The 26,807-nt window shown below is 37.3% G+C and overlaps 1 protein-coding gene across 1 annotated transcript in view; it reads right to left on the bottom strand.

Moving 5' to 3' along the window:
- The window catches only part of CABIN1 (calcineurin binding protein 1), a 123,123-nt gene extending 99,612 nt beyond the window's left edge, over positions 1–23,511 (bottom strand). Inside the window, exons 1-19 of the mRNA XM_062590094.1 lie at positions 23,428–23,511; positions 20,704–20,768; positions 20,166–20,258; positions 19,495–19,608; positions 19,155–19,289; positions 18,720–18,900; positions 17,561–17,690; positions 16,494–16,643; positions 15,166–15,458; positions 14,455–14,623; positions 12,467–12,603; positions 11,857–12,074; positions 9,335–9,413; positions 8,892–9,079; positions 7,627–7,776; positions 6,680–6,874; positions 5,242–5,478; positions 3,942–4,095; positions 3,564–3,679 (exon numbers count right to left, since the gene is read on the bottom strand). Of these exons, the coding sequence (XP_062446078.1) occupies positions 3,564–3,679; positions 3,942–4,095; positions 5,242–5,478; positions 6,680–6,874; positions 7,627–7,776; positions 8,892–9,079; positions 9,335–9,413; positions 11,857–12,074; positions 12,467–12,603; positions 14,455–14,623; positions 15,166–15,458; positions 16,494–16,643; positions 17,561–17,690; positions 18,720–18,900; positions 19,155–19,289; positions 19,495–19,608; positions 20,166–20,258; positions 20,704–20,718 (2,754 nt within the window). The 5' untranslated portion in view covers positions 20,719–20,768; positions 23,428–23,511. The remainder of the gene's footprint in view (positions 1–3,563; positions 3,680–3,941; positions 4,096–5,241; positions 5,479–6,679; positions 6,875–7,626; positions 7,777–8,891; positions 9,080–9,334; positions 9,414–11,856; positions 12,075–12,466; positions 12,604–14,454; positions 14,624–15,165; positions 15,459–16,493; positions 16,644–17,560; positions 17,691–18,719; positions 18,901–19,154; positions 19,290–19,494; positions 19,609–20,165; positions 20,259–20,703; positions 20,769–23,427) is intronic.
- Positions 23,512–26,807: the final 3,296 nt, after the last annotated feature.

Here is a 26,807-nt window from a genome sequence, read left to right as displayed (position 1 = left end):
CAGTACTTGGAAGACTGAGAAGAGCCAGATGCAGACGTAATCTAATAGCTCACACTGCAGCAGCTTCAGCTCCAACTCTGTTCATTAGCTCCAGCCCTGCCAGAGAGAGACAACTCCCGCAGAAGCCCTCAGGCTCTCCACACCATCCTTCCTGGCTGTCTAAATTACTGGCCTGGACACATTTCTGCTCAAATGCAGAGGTAGATGGGCTTTGGCACTGAGCTGTGGCTAATAAGCTCCAGGGAGTGCTGAGAAGCAAAATGAAGAGATTCCTGAGTAGCTCTACGCAGAACTAATCATGATTTTCTCTTAGCTGATGGTAATAAACCTCAATGAAGTCAAGCTGAATCTGTAAAGTGCCACTGAAATATCCCTGTAGAGCACTGCTCAATGAATGCCACAGTACTGCATTATCTGGGTTTCGCCAGCAGTCAGGGTATCCCACACTCCCACTGCTCTGGAGAGGGAGCAGCTGACAGTAATTCAGTTCCCAAGCCAAGGAAAATGGGAGGAAACAAATATTCTGTTTTAACCATGGGAATTTTCTTCTCTGGTGCAATAATTAAACCTCAAGGAATATTCGTAAAAAGGCCAACGAGGAGCAGGTAACCCTCCTTCATGTAGTAACGCCCCAGCCTTACTGCCAGGCACCATTTCTCAAGCATTTCAGACCTGCAACACACCCACCCGAACAACTGAGCAAGGAACATGCTGCAGGCACAAAGCGAAGGACGACTGATGTGCTTACAAAACTGTCTGCTCCCGATCAACCAATAACTAAGTAATTCTTGATTCTCATTTTTATCCAGGAGACCAGCTCTGTATGTATATTCAAAGCTATATTTAGTCAGTAACATGAAAATAATGTTACTGCTTTCTTTCAGTCTGCAGTTCACAATAACACAGACATAATCCAGTCAAATTTATCAACAGCACAACAGCCAAATACACAACAGCTTGATGATCAGACCCAGGTAACACTACACAGTCTGCAAGGAATCAAGAGCATTCCAGCTGGGCATATGCAGGTAGACTATGGCCTACAAATTTTTAGTCTCATGATTTGGGAAAAAGAAGAATCAAGTTTACGATTCAAAATCGAATTTTCCTGGCTGACAGTTGAGTACACCATCTTTTTACTGTTAAATAATATTTACCCGTACCAAAAATGTTTAAGTTTTACGTAACACCTGACAAATTGAGTTCTGTGAAGTGAGCAACTGTAAATTTAGTAAAACCTTATTCAGAATCACTAAGACAACAAATACGGAACTCAACTGCGTGATTTTACTGTTTTTCAGGCCTCAACAGCAATTTTAAAGAAGTAACACTACATTTTTTTCTTCAGCTTGTGAACAATTCAGATTACCAGGCTGCTTGTCATTCTTCCTTCTCTTTTCAATCCCAGGAACAAAATAAAATACTAGTGCAAGAAGCAAAACGGAAGAAAAAATCTTGAGAAAACAATTACTCTTCTCACTCACGTAACTCCACAGAAGCAATAGGAATTATGACTGGGAAGAATCCATTCTCAAGTTTATTTTCAATTTAATATGAACGTCTAAGAGTACAACATTTTTATTACCTGCCAGATTTTACAGAATTGTCTTCCACGTAGAGAGCAAGATGGTAATTTTTTCCTCCCCTCATTCACACACTTAGATAGTCTTACTTTTAAACCACATTCACTATTCATTCATAGTTTTTCTTTAACATAAGGGTATGCACAATTAAGACTCTTTTGAATGCCATTTTGATTACTGACCACAAATGAATACAATTCTTGACTTTTTAGCTTTTCTGAGAAGAAGTCAGACTTCAACTCATTTCTAAAAGATAAATTGGTTACGAACTCTGCATTGCTTGACAGGAAATATCTAGACTGATACATTGCACTAAGTATTTTTGTTCCCTTTCCTCCTCAATCTGTTACTTCAGGTCCTCTTTACCTTTCTATCGTTGGGCTACAGAAAAAAGAAAAGTAGACCTGAAAATAATTGATACTGACTAACAGGACACGAGAAGAAACAAGAGTTTGCACTGTCATGTCATGTCTGTCTCATCTATGCATAAGTGAGTAGAACTGAGTTTCTAATGTCATTGATTGTGAACGTTAAATTCTCTTAACTGCAAAATCCTTATCAAATATTTGAACTTTGAGGGAAGTATAGCACGGTATACGAGAAAACTGGCTTCTCAGGAGAAAGCTCTGTGGCAACATTACTGACAATCACTTTAAAAGCATTCTTCCACACACAATATATGGCACTAATTTCTGAGCAATTAACTTGCTCATTCTCTGTGCTATAGCTGATTATTTTCTGGCATCACACTCCTTGCAGGCAATCAGGTTTACTTGGAGCAATTTCTGCTAAGCCCACCCACCTTCCGCCTGTCTGGATGACTGAAGTGAGCACCCACTAAACTGCACTGCTGAGATAGTGTACGTCTTTTGCCAAGAGTTTGCCATTTCTATCATGGCTAGCTCGTTTCCTGCACAGGAGGTAGCAGTCATGGTCACTGCTGGAAGACTGGAGCAGGAAGCATGCTCCGTGCACACAGGCAGCTCACCTTCCAGTGAAATATTTAAGCAGCAAGCACAGAAAACGGATCTTTTGTTCCGTTTCTTACTTTTTCGTGACATGGTTCATGCTCCCTCTCTCTCTCCAGCTAGTGGGATCGGTGTGAGTGTTTACCTTCCTCAAAGCAAAAGCAAGACCTTAGAGGACACTGGGAATTAGAGTTGTTGCCATGTAAAGTGTTATCTGAATATAAAAAATAAAATTTGGAATTTAAATCAAAGTCAGTCTCTTTGGCAAGGAGGGTGAGGTCCTGTTGACCAGCTAGACACAATAGCAGGAGACAAAACTTAACACAGATTCTGTATTCAGGTATTCCCTTTCACAAGTCCTGACCCCAAGCTGCAAGCAGTTTTAGATATTCATTATAAAAAGAAAACAAAACCTTGGACCTTACCATATGCAAGAACATATAACGACAAATTATCATATTACAAGTCATTTGTATGAAGGACGGTAAGATTGAGAAGCTTATGTCAAAGTCCCTATTCATTTTAAGGAGTACGAGGTGCATCTTTTGAGGTTAAAGATCACAAGACTCAAATCATGCAACTGAAGTTTTATCATTATCACTGGCTGATAAAAGGCCATATGCTTCTTAAATACTCAGAAAAAGTACTTAACACTTTTTTAGCACTTTACTGTTTCTAGGCAAGGTAGATCTTCCACTATTTCCTAATTAAGAAGTTACTGTAGTATCAGGCTTGTTATCCAAGGGCATTTCCTGTCTCTACAAAAAGTCTGTTTAGAATGGATAGTGATGGACAAGAGTGTGGAATAACAAGCCTTCATTAATCAAATTAAATTGACCAAAATGTGTGTGTGTTTAGCTGGAAGAAGGAAGGAACTAGCGTATTTTTAACATGCAGACATTAGCAAGGTAACAAACAACTTTGAAGTCGACCCTACTTTGAGATGCAGGTTGGCCAGATGATCTCCTGAGGCCCTTTCCAACCCATATTACTCTATAATTCTAATACTTACATAGAACTTGAGAAGAGCGCCATCTGAGTTGCAACACCAGGATCTTCTTCCCAAATATTCATGTGCAGTGTTCAGCAGCATGAGAGAAGAAGGCAGCATTGCTGTGTCAGGACTCACTGAAAGAAAAGTGTTGGTAAGTACTTAAATAGCACAGAAACAGAGTTAAATTCAAGCAGCCACTGCTTTATTTAGCAAAAAATAAGATTTTTCTCAGAAAAATCTTAGTTTCCTCCATGATAGGAATGATATTTGTATAACCCTCTACTCCCTTCACCCATTAAGATAGAAAGATAAACAGAAGAATTTTCCTACTCGTTCCAGAGGCAGATGGTAAGGAACAAACCTTAAACAAAATGTAAATGTAGATGATGAAATTACCTTCTTCCCCTTGGTTCTGCTGCTGCTGGCAGCGAAGGGACTGAAATGCTTCTTCCTCGTGCTGGATGATCCTGTGCAGGATAATCCATGGAAGCACTGAGGAGATGTATGGTTCTTTGGGTTCTTCCTGGACTGCCATGCTGCAGTCTATGATCTAGTAAAGAAACAGACATTACACATACAAAATGAGAGTATTAGAGTCATGTATGAATCCCTTCCAAACAACAAATTGGAATACCATTCCACTCCAAGGAAGTAATCCAAAGTTGAGTCTCCGGTTCTCACTATGACTGGGTGAAAAAGTCCTACCAATAAGGTCAACTGGGACAGGGGAGGATGGAAGATTTTTCTTATATAGACATTTCCCTTGCATTGTCATTTCTAACTAGTCATCTTTCTGTTAATATCACATTCAAATAACTCCAAGAGAGCAAAGGCACAGAAGATTTTCTTAGTGTTAAAAGGCATTACTACTTTACAAGACATTTATCTATAACATAGCAAGGAAAAGGCATGTAGTTAGAAGAACTCAAAAATAAGTAAGACGAGATGAAAGCCTTGTCAGAACTGGTAAAGATCAACCAGATTATTTAACATACAAAAGCTGCAACTAAATAAATCCTACCCCAAAAAACAGAAGACAGGACACTTGGCCAGTATCTATTAAAGAAATGTACCTTATATGTACATTATAAACCTGCTCTTTTGAATTTTGACATAGACAAGCTTCTTAAAGAATTGAGTCTGCCACTTATGTTACACTAAGTGAGAAATTCTCACTCAGTAGTTTCAAAAGTGTTCACAGTAGCATCTCTAAAATGCTAAATGTTCACTAGAAACAGACGCTATATGACTTTTTTTTCTGCTGTCTCCTCATCATCCCCTCAGTTTTGATTTGAACTATGCTTAGCTGGGCCAGCACTTAGAAGCAACTCTGTCACATACCTAAGACTCACAGGATCTTTTTTCCTAGTCCAAGGCATATATAGCCAAGATCAGCGCAATAATTTACAAACTGCCCCTAGCCAGTTATATCAATCCTTGCATCATCACCATTATAAACAGAGCATAAGAAACCAGCCTTGCTCCTTGGCTTGTCTTATTACTAGTCTCTGCAAGCTCAGTGTTTGAGCCTAGCTATTACTACTGATTCTAGAGTCAGTATGTCTCTAACATCCTGAAACGAAAAATAAGATTATGAAGGTAACACCCATTCCCTTCCCTCAAATATCTAATACAAAAGAGTCACTGCAAATGGGTGGGAATTTAGACAGCAGCGGAGTGCACATGAAGAAGTTACCTGAATGAGGTTGTTTGTTAATCGAACAAGGCTTGGCGTTACAGAAGATTCCTTCAGGATGCTGTTGTCTGATGACAACAAATTGTCTATTCCTGTGAGCAGCTGTGTTACCGTAGCAACCCACCCTTCTTTAGCAGAGGCTGCTGTCGTGTTAATCATCTGCTGAATTGCTTCATTCAAAGCAACTTCTGAGCATTCAAAGCATTGTTTGTAATCCTTCAGTTTGAGAAGGGAGTCCTAGGGAATATACATATGAAAAAATCTACTATAAGAAAGAAGGGTTTATTTTAAACCATGAAAGCACAATAGAGGAAAGAAATGCACTATATAACATTAAAGTTACTTTAATGAAATGATAACTGAACACCTTTAAATATCACATTTTTTTTAAAAAAAAGGGACAACAGAAGGAGGAGGAGCATTGGATGATAAACATACATGTTTAGTGTTGGATGATAAACATACAAGTAGGTGTACATTCCAGAAAATCATCACTGTATTTTTCTCTTGGACTAAGAGAGAAGCAAGAAAAAGATTTCCAAAAAGACATGGCTGTAGGTCTAAAATTCTAACCATATGCTGTGGAATAGAGGCTATACAGAAACAAGGTTCGAGTCATTACAATCTTGTACTACCATTTTATTACTTCATAAATAACAAAGCAGCAAATAGAAGGCCCACATTACAGCAACATCCTCCTGCTTATTTCTTCTTTGACAAGTTTGAGTTGAGATGGCCCGAAGGCTACAGGATTTGGCTCACTTCAGTTCAAATAGCATCACAGAAAAGAAGTCACAAGACTAAAACCTGACAGGCTCACTGTTTCAACAGCCAAGTTCATTTGTACACTGATTTTCGTGGTGGCCCTAATATGGATAAATAATCTATAGCAATTATACTGGACGCAGCTATCAACAGTTTGCCATTCACGCAGGACATAAAACATATGTCAAAATAATCCTTCACGAGCTAGCTAGCTCTCAAGTTTCCAGTAATGAACACTTGTGAATCAGAATAAAGTTGAGAGCAGCAAAAGCTTTAAGTATCACAGTAGACAAAAATAGTGCAAATGCATGCATAAAATGCTTCTACAAATGATTCAAGTTTATTAGAAATTACGATTTTTCCAGTGATTTCACATAGGTCTCAGGCACCTTATACCTTAACAACACTCTCAGTTAGTAAAATATATTCACTATATTGATAAGTTACACTAATGCTACTATATATTTTTATATATATTGACAATAGTTATATAGACATCAATAAAGCTATGCTGTTTGGATCATTTACAGCTTTGATTCCATATTTTGTTTTGTCAATAAGACTCATTACCCATTAACACACACTCTCCAAATCTGTTCATTCTGTTTTTAGAAATAAAACAGCTGCAAATCTTAAACCCTTACTAAAAATGCATTTTTAAGAAACAGCAAACCTGCAGAAGAAGCAGTTGTGCTGGTCTCTCTGGTATGGATGTCACAAATTCCAGATGTTTAGCTCTGCCATAACCATTAAAGCATAACGTTGGTCGAAGCAGATGCACCACTGCATTATAATCCCCTGACTCATACAGTCGCTGTATCTCTTCCAAAGACTGGCATCTCTCCAGAGACTTCAGGTTCTTATCAATCTGTAAATATCAGAGTTGGCACATTCAAACATTCATTTTGCTTTCACATGCATTTGATTACTGTCATTTTTCCTAGCAGTTTAGCTGTAAAGGTATTTGAACTCTAAAGCTACAGCTAGGAATATAAACTAGGAAGAGAATCACCTACTATGTAGCACTTAACCCATCCACAGATTTTTAATTATTATATATATATGACTATAGTGTTGTAACAAGTTTAAACTCAATTTCCCTTCCCTGCCCGCACCCAAATCACATGTTTTTACACTGCAAGAAAACTCATCGGAAGGACTTCAAAATGAAGATGGCATCACCTGCATTGGAGTTCATCTCCAATAACAGCAGTAGAAGAATGGAAGATAGATGTTCCTTTCTTTAAAAAGTATATGTGAATTTTTATGTAGAAAATATTGACTACTGAAGTAAAGAGTTCATTTAAGCAATGCTGAAATATAAGTTTAAGAACAGCTTGAAAATAAAATGTTAGTCTAATAATCTACTGTTCCACATGCAACAGCTGTAATAAAAATGGTTTTCATTTTGCAAGGTAATCTTGAGCTGTACATGACCAATAGATTCGAAAACCATCTTTCTGAAAAGGAGATGATGGCCTCATTTAACTAGGAGCCTGTCCTTTTACTCTTAGGAAAATCTTAAGACAAATACAGCAAACTTCCATCACAAAAGAGCTATTGCATTGATGACTTTTGAAATAGGAAAGGGTGGAATGGAACCTACAAATTAATTCTTACCTCTTCTAAAGAAACAACAGAATCAACATGTAGATTAGGTAATCTGATTACGATGCTGCATTCATTGCCTGCTTTGGCTTGCATCGCAGTAGAGTTCTGTAGCATTTCAGTACAAATATCATAATTTTCAAGTGCCTGTTCCATGTCACCCTACAAAACAAATTGTACAGAAACAGTACATGAAAAGACAATCTGAAGAGTACTGTCTGCAGCAAGGTTTTCCAAAGCATCTAGGAAATGTTTAAATTCAATGCAGGCATGACCAGTGTGATTAATGCATATATTATCCTCCCAAATATAACCTAACCAAACAACAGTCTCCAGAAAGAAACTCAGCAGTATTATCTTACCATTGACTTTTAAAATAGCTGAAACAAATCAGAGAAATAGATTTCAAACTGCATATATCTGAAAGATTCATTTAGCTTGACCAAAATCCCTTCTCTTTAAAAAGATGGAAGAGTAAAATAGTAGAAGTGACTCTTCTGTATTTAGAAATCAAAACAATGAGTCAATAAACATTCTTATACTCGGTGAACTGAACATATTCTAATTGCTCTGTCTAGCTGAAGTAAATACTAAAGCTAAATGGCCAAGAGAGGAATGCAAGCTGCAGAGGAAAAAGTATAACTCAAGAAATCTAAATGTATCTAAAGAAGAGAGTGCAGTAGCCCTACAAAACCTCTCATTTTTCCTCAAATAAGTTTGTTAGAAAGGAATCTTGAGATGTAAAAAACTAAGAAGAGAAAGAACCAATGAGTTCATGTATACGAAACTCTGCTCACATTATTAGCTGAAGACTATCTGAGATCAAATGACACTTCTTTCAAATGATTCCTTTAGTAATAGGTTTAAAACTCTCTGCTCAGAAATTTATATATGAAATTGATCTCCAAAAGAAGAATCACAAGGCATTGAGGGAAGGGGTGGTAATCAACAAAATTTACTTCAATTGGAAGCTACACTTTGGACTGTCTGGAGCTTTATTATAGTATCCACTATTCCAAGTCCCAAAACGCAATTTGGAAGTGAATTCATATTCTGCAGCTACACATTACTTCTCCAAATAACTTTGTTCCAAATATATTTCTATAAGCTGAACAGTGGTTACTTTAAACAGACTTACGTATTACACATATCTGAATATTAGCTTAGTGCATGAAAATTCCTACTTCATTCCTACCTCTACTTCTTGATAATCAGTCATCCCTAGGAGTGAGATGAAACTAGTATGTTCTAAATTGATTTTTATCATGAAAACTAACCTGCAGTGCTAGAAAGCGAGCTTTCAGCCAATACACTCGAGTCACAAACTCCATCCAGCCTTCCTCAAATAGATCTCGCTGTGAGGATGCAAATGATAATTGCAACAGGTCTCCCAAGAAATGAGTTCCTGGAAAGTCAGGACCAAACTTTCCATTCACAGAGGCAGCAGGGCAATTTCGTGGAGAAACTGCAAATCAATTAATTATGCTTTATCATAAAGTTACTAGCATCACATGAAAAGAGTTCCACATACCACTATTTCCAAAGTACTGATCTACTTTTAATGCAAGCATTCATAGACCCATTATGAATATCTTTTCAGATCATTATTTTAAGAAAAGATAGCTCTGAAATCTGATGAATTCCTAGAGGGAAAACAAAAAGTCTCCTCACTTACCTAGAAGGTTTTTAGAATCTGATGCAAGAAATATATGATTCTCACCTGTAGAGCTCTTCCCTTTGGTCAGAAGCCACTGATCTAATTGCAGTTCCATACAAGAAAGGCTCATCAGCATCATATCCTGTTTAAAAAAAAAAAAAAAAAAAAGATATCAAGAGTCTACAGAAACAAAAAAGAAAAAAGTGAACTGAATTTGCAATTTACTTGAAAGTAAACCTTCCAAATTGTTATCCTGTGATTTCTGTTTCTAAGTTGTAGCTATCCTTATCTCTGTCTAAGGAAAGGTGAATAATAGCATTTAATAGCATTTTAAAAGCAACAAGTACAATACCAAACAACACTTAGAAGGAGTCATGAAGGATCTCAGAAAAAAAATTATAAAAGAATGCAGTCAGCAAAGTAATGCCTAATCTTGGAAAAAAGTGACATCCTCATAATTGTATCAAGTTGAAATACTATACAGTTGAAATATTTCAACTGAAATATTCTTTAAGGCTACCCCACAGAATTCTCATTCAACCAGAGAAATGTGACTGCATGGGTGACTGCAGAGCACATCCTGTTCTCCCCACAGGAAATAGCCACTGGAGAGAGGTGACATGGGGGTGGCCATTAGAATCTTTTAAACCTGGGCACACCTTATCCATGTGAAGTAGTATTTTTCATCAAGTGAGCATTCCTGGTACCCATGCCTACTGTGATTATCATTAAACAAATATTATATGCAGGGAAGATAGAAAGAGGTTTATGAACTTTTTCACACAACCATTAATTGTTGACAAAAGAACACAGATTACACCATACCTTAGAGCTAAAAAGAATTGGTTCCCCTAATATATTCTGCAAATTTATTTTAAGATAGTTTTTACAGTGTAGTATTATCTTCATGCCATATTTATTTTATTAATTACAAAAGTAGAAGTATAGATATGACTTATAAGTTTGAACTGTACTCCTAAATTCTAATGAAGTAAAAATGTCACTATGTCATATGAATGACCCTGCAGGAAAAACGTATGAATTTTAGTTCTAGCTATATTTCCAAAAGTACTCTCAATATTAGTATATTATTCAACTATACTGAAATGTTACATCATGCTAGAAGCAGGTTTCTAGAACATTTAGTAGAACCACTGACATTTCAAACATAAGAAGTCTAGATCCAATAATATTTTTTCAGTATTTATCTCCACGAGACTGAAGACGTATTCTAGTTTTATCAGCTTACTAACATTTGTTGGATAAAGTTCAGATTAAAATATTGTCAATACAGATCTCAATGAAATAGTTTTGTGCAGTAAAGACTATACTGTTTTCTGATTACATTCATAGGAACAAGAGCTTGAGGTCCATTTGAAAAAAGCAGATGCTCATGAAAAGGTCCAAATGTCCATAGTACATGTTACCACAATACCCCCTTTAGAGACTTAAAAACCTAAATTCATTACAATCGGGATAGTTTACAGATCCAGTTTAAAATAAATTCAAGGATTACGAGTAAGAGGCAAGAATGAGAATACTGATTTGTAATGTAATAACTGGAAAGTCTTGGTGTTTCAAATTTCACATACAAGCAAGAAGTTATGCAGTAATAATGAGAACCAAGGAAATATCTAATATTTTAAAACAAATATAAGAATATTTACAAATGTAGGTATATATGAAAATATACAATAAAAATCACAAACTATTTATATAAAGAGTTTAACATTTCCCACACAGCAATATTATTTTTTTTTTTTTTGTGTAAACTAAGTCAATGGCATATAGTTTTCAAAATTCATTTTGCATTTGCAAAAAAGTAGAAACATTTTGGATAGAAAACAAAATTTATTTGGAACTGCAGTCATCCTAGGGACAAAAAACAAACTTTCCAAACTAACACATGCTGTTGACGTCCTAAACACAATCATATAAAGAAGGCATACTCAATGGACAAGAAGCATCAGTACTGATTTTATGCTTTAATTATATTGCACCATTAAGCCTATGTTCAGCATTAATTTAATGAACTTAAGTTTTGCTATTTGCATTTGTGAAATACATGGATGCAAAATGGTAATAAAAGGGTTTTGCTTAGTCTTTTTGCTGTAAATTGCAGGTTATTTAAAAAAATAATTTTGTTCTATTTTGAGCAGAAATGTTGATCCACAATAAGCACTATGACATATATTAAAAAAACAAACAAGAATGTGGCAACTTTTCTGCTCACTTGATAACAAAAATTTTCTTTTGTTATTTCCAAAACAGAGGGAGGGAGGGAATAGAAGAAAAGAAAGGGCACAGTAAAATATATTTAAGTACATAAATATTATGTACATGTGCTTATACTTACATATTATGGATAATAGTATACTTAAGTATCACCAGGATATGTTCAGGAGGTCAGTAACAGTTACATGAACAGCAGTATACCAAAATTTATGAAAAATGCTAGAGCTAGGGCATGCACCCTCAGACAGATCTAAGGAAAGCCTGAATCCAGTTCAGAGATTGCTATTCTGTGTGGCTGAAAAGTACCTAACTGAACAGTTAAAGTAGTGTAAGGAAGAGTATTTTGTTACCTTTATATGTTGATTACTTGAGTCCCTCAGTAATGGATTGGGAAGACTACTACTGTGCTTTCTCCAGTTGTTATAAATACTGAGAACCACTTCGGACAAGCCAGGAGGCCACTTTACCAGGAACTTTTGGCTGATTACTTTTAGATATCTCATCATTAGCTCCAACATCCCACCATTGTTCAGATTGTCCAGCAGGAATTCATGCACATCTTGTTTCTCTAGAAAGCAGATCGATACAAAGTCGTACATGTTTAAGGTCAAGACAGAACATGACCTGAACCAAGTTAGTTTCAAAAGCAACTCTTCTATACACCAATATTGCAGAAAGGCTGCAGGGGTTTCTCTGTGCTACACATCTGATGAATTAGGTTACTGCATTCTAATATGTTCAAATGGGAACACAAATGCAATAAAGCTCTTGCACACAATAGTTAAGCAGCCTATGAGAACTCAAAAATTTTATCTGTTACTGAAATATTTCTACGCCATAAAATGACACCTTTTAGAATAATATATTCTTTTGTATCTTCTGGCTATAAGACAGGAAGATGCAGAAAATAAAGCATACAAGAGGGAAGAATAAACAGAAAAAAATATAACAAATCCCTACCAGATTCCATAAATGTTGTAGAATCAAATGATATTCTGTGTGGTCCAATATGCTGGAAATTCTCTTCTTTGATCTCTGACTGCACCTCATAGTTACTGAAAGGGTCCTCCTCCTCCTCTGGATCTAATTTCCTCAATCTGGGTGAAAGGGGAGCAAAAAAATAGTATCAATAAAAACCTCATTCTTTCAATAGTGAGTGAAACCTAAACATGGCATGCTGTGCATATTTTAACAGTGAAAGTACAGTAACTAAAGCATATCCAGAGGTTTAAATCTAGTTCCCAAATTTTGCCAGGGCAAGAAAGACTCAAGACGAAGATGCCTAAAAGCAAACAAACATAGACAGCAATGTTACAGAACCGTAAGGCTCTATAAATAAACATTAGAAAATGACATGTCTGCTCTCAGTACTTGGAATTCTTAAGTTTTGAAATAAGCAAACAGGAGTGTTATTTCAGGTAGCAACATAGCCTATATTACATTTTTTTTAAAAAAAAAAGGGGGGGGGGGAGTTAACTTTTCTTTCTCTCTTTTTAAATAACCCTGAAACTCAACACACAATGCAAAAGGAAGACAGGCTTTTAATCTCTATGTCAAATTTATTTCAATTTGCATGTCAAAAATGTGCAAAACAAAAACTGTTAAATATCACAATCTTTTGTCCATAAGACCCATTTACTTTTTTGGAATTGATGTCAGATTAAAAAAGAAAATACATATCAGAATATTTTTTTCTTCTTTTTTGCATGCAATCATGGACTTGCTATTTGTATAGAATAAAAGTAATTGGTGTTTTACAAAGCATTACGAGGATTTTTACTTAATAAGTTAAAATGAGTTCAACCACATAAACTAGCCTGACTTAATCCAACTTGTCCAAAAACTTTAGCAGTAGTCACTGCAAAATAGAACATGAAAATCAATTTATGACAAAACCAAACAGTCTTGCTTTTCCTTAAATTGACAAAGCACTTGACAGAAGACTGACATTCCAAAATTCCCATGACGGAACATCTTGGGGATCATTTGCATCATCAGCAAACAACCTGTTCAAGTTGGAAAGAAACCAATAGGCAAGACGACCTGTGAGAGCAAGACCTGTTCACTTGTTTGACTACATCTTCAGCTCCTGTTTCTACAAGCATCCAAGCATTAGCAAGTTTGTAAACTCAATGTTCTTACAATAATATTTTTTCCTTTTTTGCTGTTCAATCTTGTGAGCATGGCTGTTCCCTTCTATTTCACATTTTTGCTTGATAATACACAGTTTGACTTCTTAATAAGCAAAGATAGTCCTCTGAAAGGAGGAAACCTCAGGTAAATTTTAACTCTTGTAAATGAAAAGCTTCTCTTTCTTCAGTAGTGTTCTGAAATCCTGAGAAATTTGTCTTGTGCAGTTTAAGTACATCCCCATTGACAGTTTCTTTAAAATCTGCATACAGCAGGGAGAGGATAAATATCCAAAAGTGCAACAGAAAAGCAAGATAAAACTTGAAATGTAAGAAAGCTTTATGTAAGACTCCTGAGATAGTGGTATTAAATAATAATTTGATTTCACTGTTGTGTTATTGATATAGAATGAATTGATTCTGGTCAGATTGTTTAGCTAAGAACTATAAACAAAGAGATTACTCCATTATTAGAGCTCTCAGAATTTATGAAGATCATTTATTTTTCATACTAATTAACTGCAATACTGTTCCTTGACTCCAGACTAAGATAACTTTGTTTGTGGATCTCATCCAATCTGTTATCTGCATTGACTTTATTTTAGTTTCATATTATTAAAAGCTTTCTTATTTTTAAATTATTTTTAATGATATTCACTGAAAACTGTTTTAATAAATCTACGATAAGACATTGCATCACATTTCCTTCTAAAAGGAATGTGGGTCTAGTGCTTTTAAGGTTGAGGTTATCAATCAATCCAAATTTTAAATAGTTTGGATTTAGCTTCTTCTAAACAGGCAAACATTGCTGTAATGTACCTGGAAGGAAGGAATTTCACCAACAGCTCTTGAAAGTCAACTTTCTCTTCTTTTTTACACTTGGTATTACGGACTCTAGCAGATCTCCTTTTTGCTGTTTCACCACTTTCTTCTGTAATTCGCTTTCGCTTCACCCCTTTCTTAGACTTATCACCTACAGATACATCACCTAGTAAAAGAATAAAAAATGGTATTCACAGGTCAAAATGTCAAACAAAACAAAGCAGATAATCTTTTTTTCCTTATAACAGCTTCTTCAGTCTAAGAAGCTCAAGACTCTTAACAGAATTGAGGAGACATTCTTCTAATCTTAAAGATTGGAAAACTCACGCACAAGTCAAAAGCACAAAGCCAGAAGCTGTTAAATATTCCTGGGGGGGGGGGATAACCCAGCAGCCACCACAAATAAATAACCCTCTGACTCCCAAATCCATTAGATAGGAAAAAGTAAGTCCACTGTGCTGAACACTGGTCTTATGACTTAGTTTTAACCAATGCTTTTTCAGGCAGTGTAAATAGCTTTCACTTTTCTAATGTGAATGGTTTAACAGACAGCTTAGCTGTATAGAGCTCAACTGTCCTTTTTCTACTATGTATAATACATACATTGAAAAGATTCTGAATCTACCAGAAGTAATTTAAAGATAGCATTTCCTGATACATTCTGTAGTGCTTTTTATATCTAGATATAAGAATCTCAGACTGAAGTACCTTGCTCACCTACAGTAGCTCCTGGTTCCAATAAATTCTGACTCTGACTTGGAAAACTGGGTGTCACTGGAGTATAAGTTAATACAGGATCTGGCACTGTCACCACTGGATTAGTGGTGACAGGAGTTGGCTGAATAACACTGACAGGAGTAGAGGAAGGAGAAAGAATCAAATGTTGAACTGGGTCTCGGTATTCTGAGAGATCAATTCTCTTTCCAAGACTAGGTCGAGGAGGGTCACATGTTGTGAGGTGGTGATACATGGCAAGTAAAGTTTCTCCTAAACACTTCCACCTGCACATGAAAACATAATGACATGATAATTTCATTAATTTTTGTCACATTATTTTCTATATTATATTTATGAACCTGAGAGCTTTCAACATTATTTTTCTCCAAGATCTTACAGTTAAAAAGCATAGCTTATCAATCTGAGAGAAAAATACATCTGAGAGTCAAAATCTGTCCCACAACTTGAGAAGCTGAAGAATCTCTCTCAGTAATCTGTCACATGGATCACTGAAAATGTCAGGCCTGGAACAGAGATTCTCAGTGGCTCCCTTTCTAGAATATACCACTTAAAAAGTAGGAATAAAAAGTGGCAACAAAGTTTTCAGACAAAAAATAGATGAATCTGTAGCAGTAGGAAAGAAGTGTGAGACAGGGATGTGCCTGATCTCAAAAAAAGGTCTCTAACAACAACAATCTATACAGTAATTTCCTCAGCAACTACTGTATACAAAAAAAAGTCAAGAGAATATTTTCAGGTCTTGTATTTGATCAACAAAACAATAAAATGTCTCAATCTTATCTGCAATCAGAAGAATATTCTCCTCAATATGACCTGCTTGCAGAAAACTTTAATACTCAAGGCAAATATATGCAATTAAAATTGCTTAATACCTCTTTATTAAGGTATAAAGGCCTTGATTTTTATGTCTTCTGCAAATGAAGAACTGTAATTTGTTTCCTAGTTTCTATTATCCATGTAGTAAGAACATTAAAAAAAAAACTTACTTTGCTGCACCTACAAATTAGCAATATAGGAAAATTCCAGTAATGTGGCTGAACAGCTGCCAAATCATTCTTAATAAAGATTTTTCTTACATCCAACTGCAGTTTTAATTCAAAGGTTAAAATTAATAGATAGGAGATTTACATTAAAAGCACAAGCACAAAAAAAACCAGCCAATAGACCGATAAAATATGAAAATACTGTTTGATTTTTTATAGGAAAAAGACATTCTGAAGAAACTTGAGGTGCACCACTGTTGTCAGCCTAAGTGGCTTCAGGAAAACCTTCTGCAAAAAGAAAATAGGAAGACTTACGTCAAAAAGGGAATTGGCTGGACAAGTTTGAGGTCTGGTTCTCTGTCTCGCACGAGCAAAGCCTGTCTCTTCTTACGTAGCTCCAGTGCTTCATCTAGGATTCTTCCTGTTTCAGCTGCACTCACATTTACATTATGAATAGACATGTCACTAGGAAATAATAAGAAATGAAGACAAGTCAAGTCTTTTTGAAATCGGGTATACTTGTTTGCAATTTTCCTACAATGCAGGAAAAAAAAAAAGTATTGGAACAAGCATTCAAAGGACATTATTTTACAAGCTTTATAGCACGCATACAGAAGTGCTCTTGATCAGAAATCTTTCTTTTCTTAAAAATTAAAAGGTAAAGGGAAACTCTCCTTTCTTGTTTTTCAAGAGTATTCGTACGGTAAAATCTGCACAGGAAGACAGTCTTCCTTGCAAGGCTGTACGACACCAAACTTTAGTAAAAGTTTTACATATCATAATAAAAATAAAGAAATAAAATCTCAAACATAATATTGCAAAATAGTTTGCAGAATTATTAGTAGTCTGAAGGTTTAATTAAATTTAAGAATTTCTGCACCTTGGATACTGATGAAATTTTATAAAGTCTTATGATTGTACTTATTTGTCACTAAAAATGGGCATGGCTCTTTGATATCATGCTGACACCAGAAAGTTAAGTCCCAAATTTGTAACTCAGAAGAACTTTACCACTTTTCCAAGGAATTAGGAAAGAAAACTCCTCTAGTAGAACAGATGAGAATGTGAGTGCTGCAGCTATCAGCTACAAATACATAAGTAAAATGAAATAACAAGGATTAAAAAAAAAAAAAAAATCTAAGTATGAAAATAAGTGAGTAGCAGCAAACAGATTTTTTTCTTCCCTTTCCACCTTCCTCTGTTACTTTGGTAATTGCAGAACATTCTGCCAGTAGCAGCAATAACTTATATTGTTTTTCTTATTTAGTAGACAGATTATCAAGATACTGTTTTAGCTTAAAGAATTACATCTCACCAGCTCCTCAGAACAAACCCACATCCCAATTTTTCATGTCAAATGTTGCAAAGACTATAGGATTCACCATTTGAGGAACATCCTTAGGGAATCTTTCCGGAGGCAAGGCTGTTCCTCAAAGATCTTCTCCTTCAGAACTAGTCCTTTGCTGTACAGACAATCTTTTTCCAGAGCTTTGCAGATAAAGTACAAGCATGCTGACGGAGAAATAAAAACGTAACGGTCAATCTGCCATTTTGGCTCATTCAAAAGCTCCCATTTTGGAGCTTCATATACACCACTAAATTCCAACTAAATATGATATATCTCCAGACCAACAGTAGTAACAAAAAAAGAAGGAGAAGCTGTCAGTGTTCTGTTGAATCATTCGTGAGTTCCCAGCTCCTGTTTTTTTCCTGCAGTTTCCAGACAGACATACAACTCAGGAATCTAGCAGCAGTTCGGTAGCAAAAGCTGTTACATTGTAAAGTTACTCTGTAAACAGTGGGGTCATTTTTTGATGAACTAAAATGCTTCATCTGTTGACTGCTTCTAACTATGTAACATCAGGCCCAAAAGCTAAGGTAAAACACAACTTTCTAATGATTTTGGAGGGCTTAGGATCAGGTCCTATTATACAAAGACAGTCATGGAAGATATAACAGCTGAGAGACTTCAGTGGGAAAATTCAAATATCTTTACTGTAGATTTTGTCTATGACAATATACTTTGTGGTCCATTTCAAGCATTTTCTATGACAGCAGTATATCCTTTGGCAAAATTCACGCACTTGACTCCTGACTGAACACAGAAGTCAGACAGTTTTCATTCCCTTTCTCCTTCCTTTTATTCACCATAGGTGACTTGCTCTGATGGACTTACGAATACGCAACTTAAGTAGTTTGCTTTTATTTTTCAATGAAAAAGACTTTTATGAATCAAAAGCAGAGAGATCCAGCATCAAAATGCAGTTCCACCCATAGCTCTCTATAAACAACATATATTGCATTTGTTTTTAGGGTAACCAGAATTGATTACAAATTATCATACTTTATCACAAAGCAAAAACCCGCACCATAACCTAATGGACTGTATGTTTACTCAAAACATACTTTCACCTGTATAACTGCACTGTTTTACATTTGTTATTAATATGTGAAGTTGCATATTTCTTAAGAAGTTTCTAAAAAAATACCCCCCTCCAGCAAAAAAAAAAAAAAAAAAAAAAAAAAAAAGCTTATACTTACTCGTATAGTCACTGAGCGTGTACAAGACTGTGATAAGGTTATCTAGACAAGGCCAGTGATCAGGATTACACCTGAGACCTTCTTCAAAAGCATGACGAGCCAAAGGCAGGCGGACTAGTTTTATTGCTACGCGGCCAATTTTATACCACAGGTTGACATCAGTAGAGTCTAGCATTACAGCCTAGAAGGCATAACAAACAATGTTATTTGCATTTCAGACATGCATATCTGCTTGTCTACCGGGACTATCACCGCTTTGTTTTTCAATAGGAACAGTATTGGTATGGGGACAGAATGGTGAGCAAGTTATAACACAATGTCTAAAAGCCCTGAGAATTCACACAAACATGAAGTAAGATGAAAGGTGCACATGTGTATTTTGGCAAGTTTTTGTAAACACTGAGGTGTTACTATTTTATTTCAATTGTACTGTACCTCCAAATAAAACTCCATTGCTGTCTCCAAGTCATCTCGTTGTGCTGCCAGCTGTGCTAGATTTTTGTAGGTGGAATATTTTAACATCAAGCCTGGCTGTTTCAGCCCTTCTTTCTCGTCACCAGAAAGAACTGCCTAGAAATGATATAAAAGAAAAAAAAAAAGAAAAAAGAACTATCTGGGCATTAGGAATTAGACTAATTTGGAGAAGAGAAAAAAAAGCAGCTCATAACCTGCCAAATAACCCCTCAGTAACACTGACATTTCTAGTTAGCCAATAACAAATGAAATAAAAAATATTAAAAGTTTTTTTTATTTTCATTGTCTAAATTTCACTGACCTCTCGTAGAAGACGAATCTCAAGAAGCTCATGATAGGCTTTAGCAGATTCTTCAAAACGGTCATGTTTCTGGAGGTCCAAAGCTTTGTGGTACAAAGCAAAAGCTTCTGCTTCCTGTGGTTTAAAATATCACAACCATAGCGTCATTTTATTAAATATAAGGGAAGGGGGAAAGGGAAGAAACCTAAACCCTATCTGCACTTATTCCATATTATGGATACCTACATGAAAAATGGAAGACCACATGATAAATAAAGAACAGAAGGAATATCTACCTCATTCTACAGCCTATCCAGCAGCTGAAACACTCTGTGGTACGGCAGTAATATTACAGGTCTGTAACAAGCCCAAAATATTAGCAAAATTGCTACTTTGACAGACCACAGAACGGACTGAAGATCCAAGTCCTACACACCAGCTCCCTCTTATTTATACTGAAAATACTGTAATATGGTTTAAGTTTTTATTAGCATAGCAGACAAGTAACCTTACTGACCCAATACAGCCCATATGAGTGAAGTTTTAGCTTGCTAAAGGCAAACTTCAAGGGATACTGACACATCTTTCTTAGAAGGAAAGTAAGAATGAACAAATCCTTGCAACTAAAGATTACAGGAGAGGGCAAAACTCCCGCCAGTTATGTCCAATAAGACAATTGTGATTTTACTTACTTGAGCTTCTTTTGTCTGTGTCTTATGACTTTTGAAGGTGTCTTCATAGTCATCCTCAATTGTGGAGCTTGCATTCAGCGCTGCAATTCGAATCTAGAGTGATAATTAAGATATGATAAGAAACGGTAAATCTACCTGTGTTCTAGTTTCTCTTGCAAATTGGATTTTTCTTATTTTTTTTCTGTACTTGGCAAATGGAAAATATTGTGAGATCTCCAATACTGCATAAAGTTACAAGAACAGCAATGAATTTAGGCATCACTAATTGCAAATAATAATATGCAAATACTATTTTTTCCCCAGAAATCAGTTGATAAACCAAGCTTAAGATTTCAAGCATCTTTCAAGCAATAGCCTCTATTTAATGGACATATGTGCTAAAGTGAGATTCCTCAGATTCCTCAATTTACCAACACCTACAATAACTCCAAAATGCTCCAATGTTCTTACTATGCCAATTTATTCTTAGTCTTGGGGTAGGAGAAAGTCCTTCTACCACAACATCTTACGAAAACCTTGAGCTGAAACATCCCCTTACCATAGTTAGGGACATTTATGCTGTCGCTCTCTGGGAGCGGGAGGAACCGCTAAATACGAACAGATCTGAAAAACAAACAGGATTAGAATATTTATTCTGTTCATAAGAAAGCATTCAAAAATAAAAGACAGGCTGGGCAACGTTATCAAGGACCACTGTAACTGTCCTCTGTCACATACTCCCCCACACAGCACAGCAAGAAACAAATTTCCCCACCATGTAAAAACTAACAACATTAAAATTGATTTTAACGAGGGCTACAGAAAATACCAAGTTAAGCATATTCATTACTTCAGTACAGCTTTCAAGAATCTAGCTCTAGTGAGGGTGGGGAATGGAAACCCTTGCAATGTCACTACACCCATACTATTAAAGTAGAATATTTAATGACCACACATGATCAACATGTCATTTCACTGACAAAACCCTAAAAGAATAAAGTTACTTGAAGACTCTGGCATTTTACAAGTATAAATTACTACAGCCTTTATCTCCAATTACTTGAAACAACTACGGAAGACTTTCTGCATCTCTGTCTACAGCACAAAAGAAACCCTTAATGCTCTAATATCTAGAGCTCATGATACTTACAGGTATTTACAGAACAGGAGAAGTCTATTTGTGTCAGATACACTTTACAGCACACCATAACAGCTAGTCAACTCATTGCTTAACATACTGTCTGCAGTGGTTCCACAGACCACCTGCCACCTCTGTTGCAAAAGCAAGTTGTAGGTACTGCATATGCACTTAGATCTAGCAGATGAACGCAAAAGAAATTCAACTTTAACAATTCTTAATTCTGAAGAGAGAACGTCCACCTTTTTAACACTGATAGAAAAGTGGTATTTGCATTTATAATCTGTAAGTCATTTTTCCTCTTAACTAAACCTGTATCCTATTAACTGCTTGAAGTATGATGTCAGCAAACACGAAATACAATAAGCAATAAAAATGAAAGGGTTTTGTGTAGTTTTTAAAACCTTCACCGCTATGTGATAAAATCTTTCCATCAACTGAAACAAAAAAAGGACACATGCAAAGTAAGCTAAAAACAGTCTTTAATATTTGCAATTGTATTAATAGAAAGATAACTCCAGAATTAACCACAGTAGGAAGTAGTGGGAGTTTTGAACTATGAGCAGAATTATTTCATACATCATCACAATTACTTCTACATGTAGAGAAAATAATGCTTTTACATGAATCTCATACACTTGGCAATGCTCACATTTTGCTTGCTCATGCAAGTATTTACCTCACTTGCATCTAAATCAGACAGACAACAGCAAAACAATATAGCATTTTTCTCGTTAAATTACTTGAGACATTAATGAAACTTCAAAACTCTTTCAAGACAGAATTTCTCAGTCCATTCTACATATGAAGAAAATACATGCAAAGACATTAATGATATCTTTTCTCAGAAATAGCGAATGCCCCAAGTTTTGACAGAAAGTTCAGATGTTTATGATATCTAGATAAATAAGGTTGTAGCATCCCAATTCAATCAGATATTTAAGAGTGTTTCTAAGTTTGCTTACATGTATGCCTGTACTCAGGAATGTGCTCAATTTTCTGCTGAATCTAGATAATCTCTTTCAAGGCTGTACAGAAAATCAATGGGAGAGAAAAGATTACAATCATAGTTTACTTAGGTTGCTAGACCGCCAAAGAAACTGTAAGGAAACAATGATTTTAATTCTCCATTTTGTTTAAACAGAAAGTTTGTAACAATTATTTAGCAGCTCTTCTCTCTGATGGTCACATGTTGGGAAAGTAAAGCCAAACAGAACCGCCTAAGCCTGCTCAACAACAGGGCACAGACTAGCCTCCATATGGCTTTTATTATGGTATGTCACATAGGTGTGGGGGGTTGTTTTGTACTGCTTTTCTAAACCAGAGCACTGTATGTGGTTGCAATCCTAACTTTGGGCAGTTACTTTAGTGTAATAACATCTGCAAATAAACTATGTCACTATAAGGACTCTTACAGCAACACAGCTGTATCATTTATGTGGGCAAAAATAACAAATACTTAATAAAGTAATGCAAACTGTTTACAAGAGTCTTAACTATTAATCTGTGGCTTTTACAGGCGAGTACATCATCGAAAGGCAACACTGCTCATTAAAGCCTTTCACCTTAAAAAATCATCTCCTTTTTCCTTTAGGAGTTTAAAATTTCAGTATAAATTTAGAACGCTAGTTTGTGTTCCTTAGTTACTCAGCTTATAGACTGTGCGATTCACAACTTCGCAGCCAGAAGCAGAGGGAGCAACCTGGACTTTCATGCCTTTCGATGTTGCTATGCTTGGGATCCATACACTACAAATACATTCTTATTTTAAAAGCACTTGTTTTCACTCTCTCTCTCTCTTTTTTTTTTTTTTTTTTTTTTTAACCCTCGCAAAAATCAGCTCTAATGCTACCGCATTTTAGCGACCGCCGTTTTTACCGGACGGTGGTAACTCTCCACCGGCGGCACCGGGGACACAGCGCACGGCCGCAGCCCGGCTGTGGTCCCGAGTGCACATGGGGGAGGGGGCAGCCCACGGCCGCCCTCGCCAGTGGCTCTCCGGGGCCGGCGAGCGCAGTCGAGGCCCGGCCGGCAGGGCCGCGGGAGGAGGCAGGCGGGGCCCCGCCGCGCCGCGCCGAGCTCAGGCCGCTGCCGCCGAGCTCAGGCCGCTGCCGCCGCGCAGGGCCCCGCCGCCGGGACACTCACCTCGCAGCGCCGTTCCCCGCCCACTCGGCGCGGGGAGCGCCTCCTCGGCGACGGCGGCGCCACCCTGCGACGCCGCCGAGCCGGGCCCGCAGGCCGCCGTCGGGCTCCCGTGGCGGCTCCGGGGACGAGAGGCGGCCGCGGCCCGCAACGGCCCCGCAGACGCCGCCTCACCTGCCGTCTCCACGGCAACCTCCGCCCGAAGCCCGGCACGTCAACAAAGCGGCCGTTCACTGGCCGAACGGCAGCTCCGAAAGCAGCCAATGGGAGCACGGGAGACAAAGGGAGGAGGCGGGGCGACGCCGGAGGGGCGACGCCGGGCGGGGCTGCAGGTGTGAGGGAGGACGCGCGCGTTACCACGGAGACGGCTTCGGCTGCGGGCGGGGCGATCCAACGGCCCCAACGGCCTCCGCGGCCACAACGGCCACAACGGCCATAACGGCCCGCGGGGAGGCGGCCCTCAGGCGGCAGCGGGTCGGAGGCCCTGGTGCAGGGCAGCCTGGCTCTCAGTCCTCAGGCTCTGCGGCAGCTGGGTAGCTCTGCTGGCAGCGTCCCAGTGTCCCTCTTGCCCACTTCTTCCTTCAAACTATGCATGATCCAACCTCAAAATGATAGCCCTCAAATGAGAGGGGAGTTGGCTGGATCAGAAGAAATGCCATAGGAACAATATTTTCCAAGCAGCCTAGACCATGGCTTTGTTCCACTCAGCAGAAAGAAAAAAAACTCCCTTGGTGTGCGATATATTAAAAAAACTTACATAGACTGCACATATCTTTTCCAACGAGTTTGAAAATCACCCCAAAGTTAATGGCTTTGCCTAAAATTTACCATGGTGATGGCTGAGGATGGAAACAAGCTTTTACATAACTGGGAGGTTGGGAAGGTTTTTTCCCGTGGTGACATGAGGCAGGGTGACAGCAAGCCAAACAATTAAAACTACTTGTGGAAATGAGGTGATTCACAAGCAAGATGATGGTATTGAAGCAAGTCACAGGCCTTGATACATGTTCAAATGCTGCTTCAGCATATATAAGCAGTTACGTATTTATATACATCATTATCAAACTAAAAAAAAAAAAAAAAAAAGTGCTTCATTTCAGTCTAGTTGAGTGCAGATACCTTTACATGGAATAATTTATCATGTTTCTCACATGGCCGCTAGAGGGTACATCAGAGTGCATTCCTTGAGAGCAGCCTTTCCGTCCAGTTTGAGGCTGTTTTGGTTTAGCACAGGTCGTGCCTAAAGAGCATTTTAAAAATCTAGTTATCAAATGACATCCAATAAACTTATTTAAAATAACTTTTATGGTAGAATCTTCTAGTGACAGACAATTAGGGAATGCAGATGTGTAGTCTGGGACAGGATCAGGAGAATCAGCAAGCAGGAGAGTATTAGAAGTACAAAAAGGTCATTGCTTGGATGAGTCAGACCAGTATAATCAGATAGGTGTTTGCTGGACAATTTTAAATAAATCTTTTTTCCCATTCTGATATATCAATGTAAAATTATTTAAACTATCATTCATACAGCTACATCTGTGAAGGCAAATGAATCTCTTCACTACAAGTGCTTGGTGTCAAAGCAAATGGAGGGAGCTACATCGGAAGCTCACAGTACCGCCTGCAGTGGGAGACTGTCACAACAGGAAAGAAAGTAATGTATCTGTTTTCAAAAGGATTATGAATGGCCACCTGCTTACACATAGGCTTGTCACAGTGTTCATACTGAAGCTTTTCATAAATAATTTGTTTGTAGTCTCTCATTTTGTACAGAAACACTCCAGGTGTGGGGTAAAATTTAATACAGAGACACAAAGCACAAACAGCAGAGATGTCAAAGACCTAATCACAATTAATTAGCTAGGCTAATGAAGAAACTTTTCATACCTAATGTATGTGGCTTTCTAAATTATTGATTAAAATCAAAGGAATACATGCAGCGTGCAGCTGTCCTGGATTGTATTCCAGACAGGTCTCTTGCCCTAACATGTAAAGGAATAGTTTTTGTGGTCCTGAATGTATGAACTGCAGCATCAGGTTTGAGGGAGAAGATGATACTCATCTTTCCATCATGACAAGCTCAGGATAGGGTTGCTATCCACATAAACTGTAGCACCACACTGTTGTCATTGCAAAATAACTTCAAAAGCCGTCGTGATTATGCAAATACTTTTCTGTCATTAGTGCCCTTCAGCTTGCTCAAGGCCTCATTTGTTCTCTGTCCTCTGTAAATACATAGAAAGATTGTTCTTGCTTCAGAGGCTTTAAAGCTATGAAATGGTTACATAGTGTTCAAAATCAGGTCATTGCCTTTGAAATTGTAAACATGCCTATACAGTGTTCACAAATAAACCAATAGAGGCCATTTCTGGGAACAGAATTATTGATCAGTCTTAAAAGGTTAATCCTGGAAAGTTACAGATTTCAGTACAAAAGTTTTAAAGATCTACTGTAATTGGGAGATACTAAATCTAGCTGTTGGGCAGGCTCTATACCATGAAAGAGGGACAACCCGTAGCTAGTATTCGAGGCAATGGGATTTTTTATAGCAATATTTTTGAGCTCCAGACAAAGATAGTATATCTGATTTTCTCCATGTAGCAAATGTAAGCAACAGAAATATCAGAAAAAGATTCCTGCTTCTGTTTGTTTCTATGTGTCTGCTGTAGGGGTGGATTTAAGGAGTGTGCATAACCCTTGAGATAGCCTTCTCAAGCCCTAAAATATTGCACTAACCTACTTTAAAATAAGCTCAGTGGGGGAAAAATAGGCTATTTCTTTAGACTGACATGAAACAAAGGAGTATTTTCAGCACCAGCTGTTTATGAAAGAAAATAACCAGCTGCAACCTTGCAGGACTACTAGAATCTCATTATCTTGTGCACTCTTACAGTCCCCAGCATAAAAAAATAAAAATAAACTGGCTCAGACCAGGACACGAAAAATTCACTACCAAAACTCATTCCTTTGGATTAATATTTTAACTGCTTGCTTATTAAAAAACTCAAAATACATGAACCATAAAATTCTCAAAATGTTCCTTGATCCAGTGCTTTCACTGTGATTTTGCAGTGTTCTGGGATGTTCTGTCAGACTGATGCCAGAATGCAGATAAAACTGGGAAGTGTGTGAGAAAAATCACAGTTAACCTCACACAATTCTGCAGAAAAATGATACCTGCCTCTTCCTTACTCAGGTACCATTTGCCATCATCTCTTGTTTCCCTGGGATGTCGACACTGCAGCTCAGCTGTTGGAAGAAGCCCAGAAAACATTTTATTCTGGTATCTTTGTATGACATGCTCTTTTCCAAGCTTTCCTTCTCGTTCCTTATCTCTGCCTGCTCAACTCTACAATGCTGGGAAAGACAGCATTGACAAGAGC

This window comes from Rhea pennata, chromosome 17 (assembly GCF_028389875.1).
Source record: "Rhea pennata isolate bPtePen1 chromosome 17, bPtePen1.pri, whole genome shotgun sequence".
Taxonomy (NCBI): domain Eukaryota; kingdom Metazoa; phylum Chordata; class Aves; order Rheiformes; family Rheidae; genus Rhea; species Rhea pennata.
The sequence above is the reverse complement of the archived record's forward strand: the minus strand, read 5'-3'. Positions and strand labels throughout refer to the sequence as shown.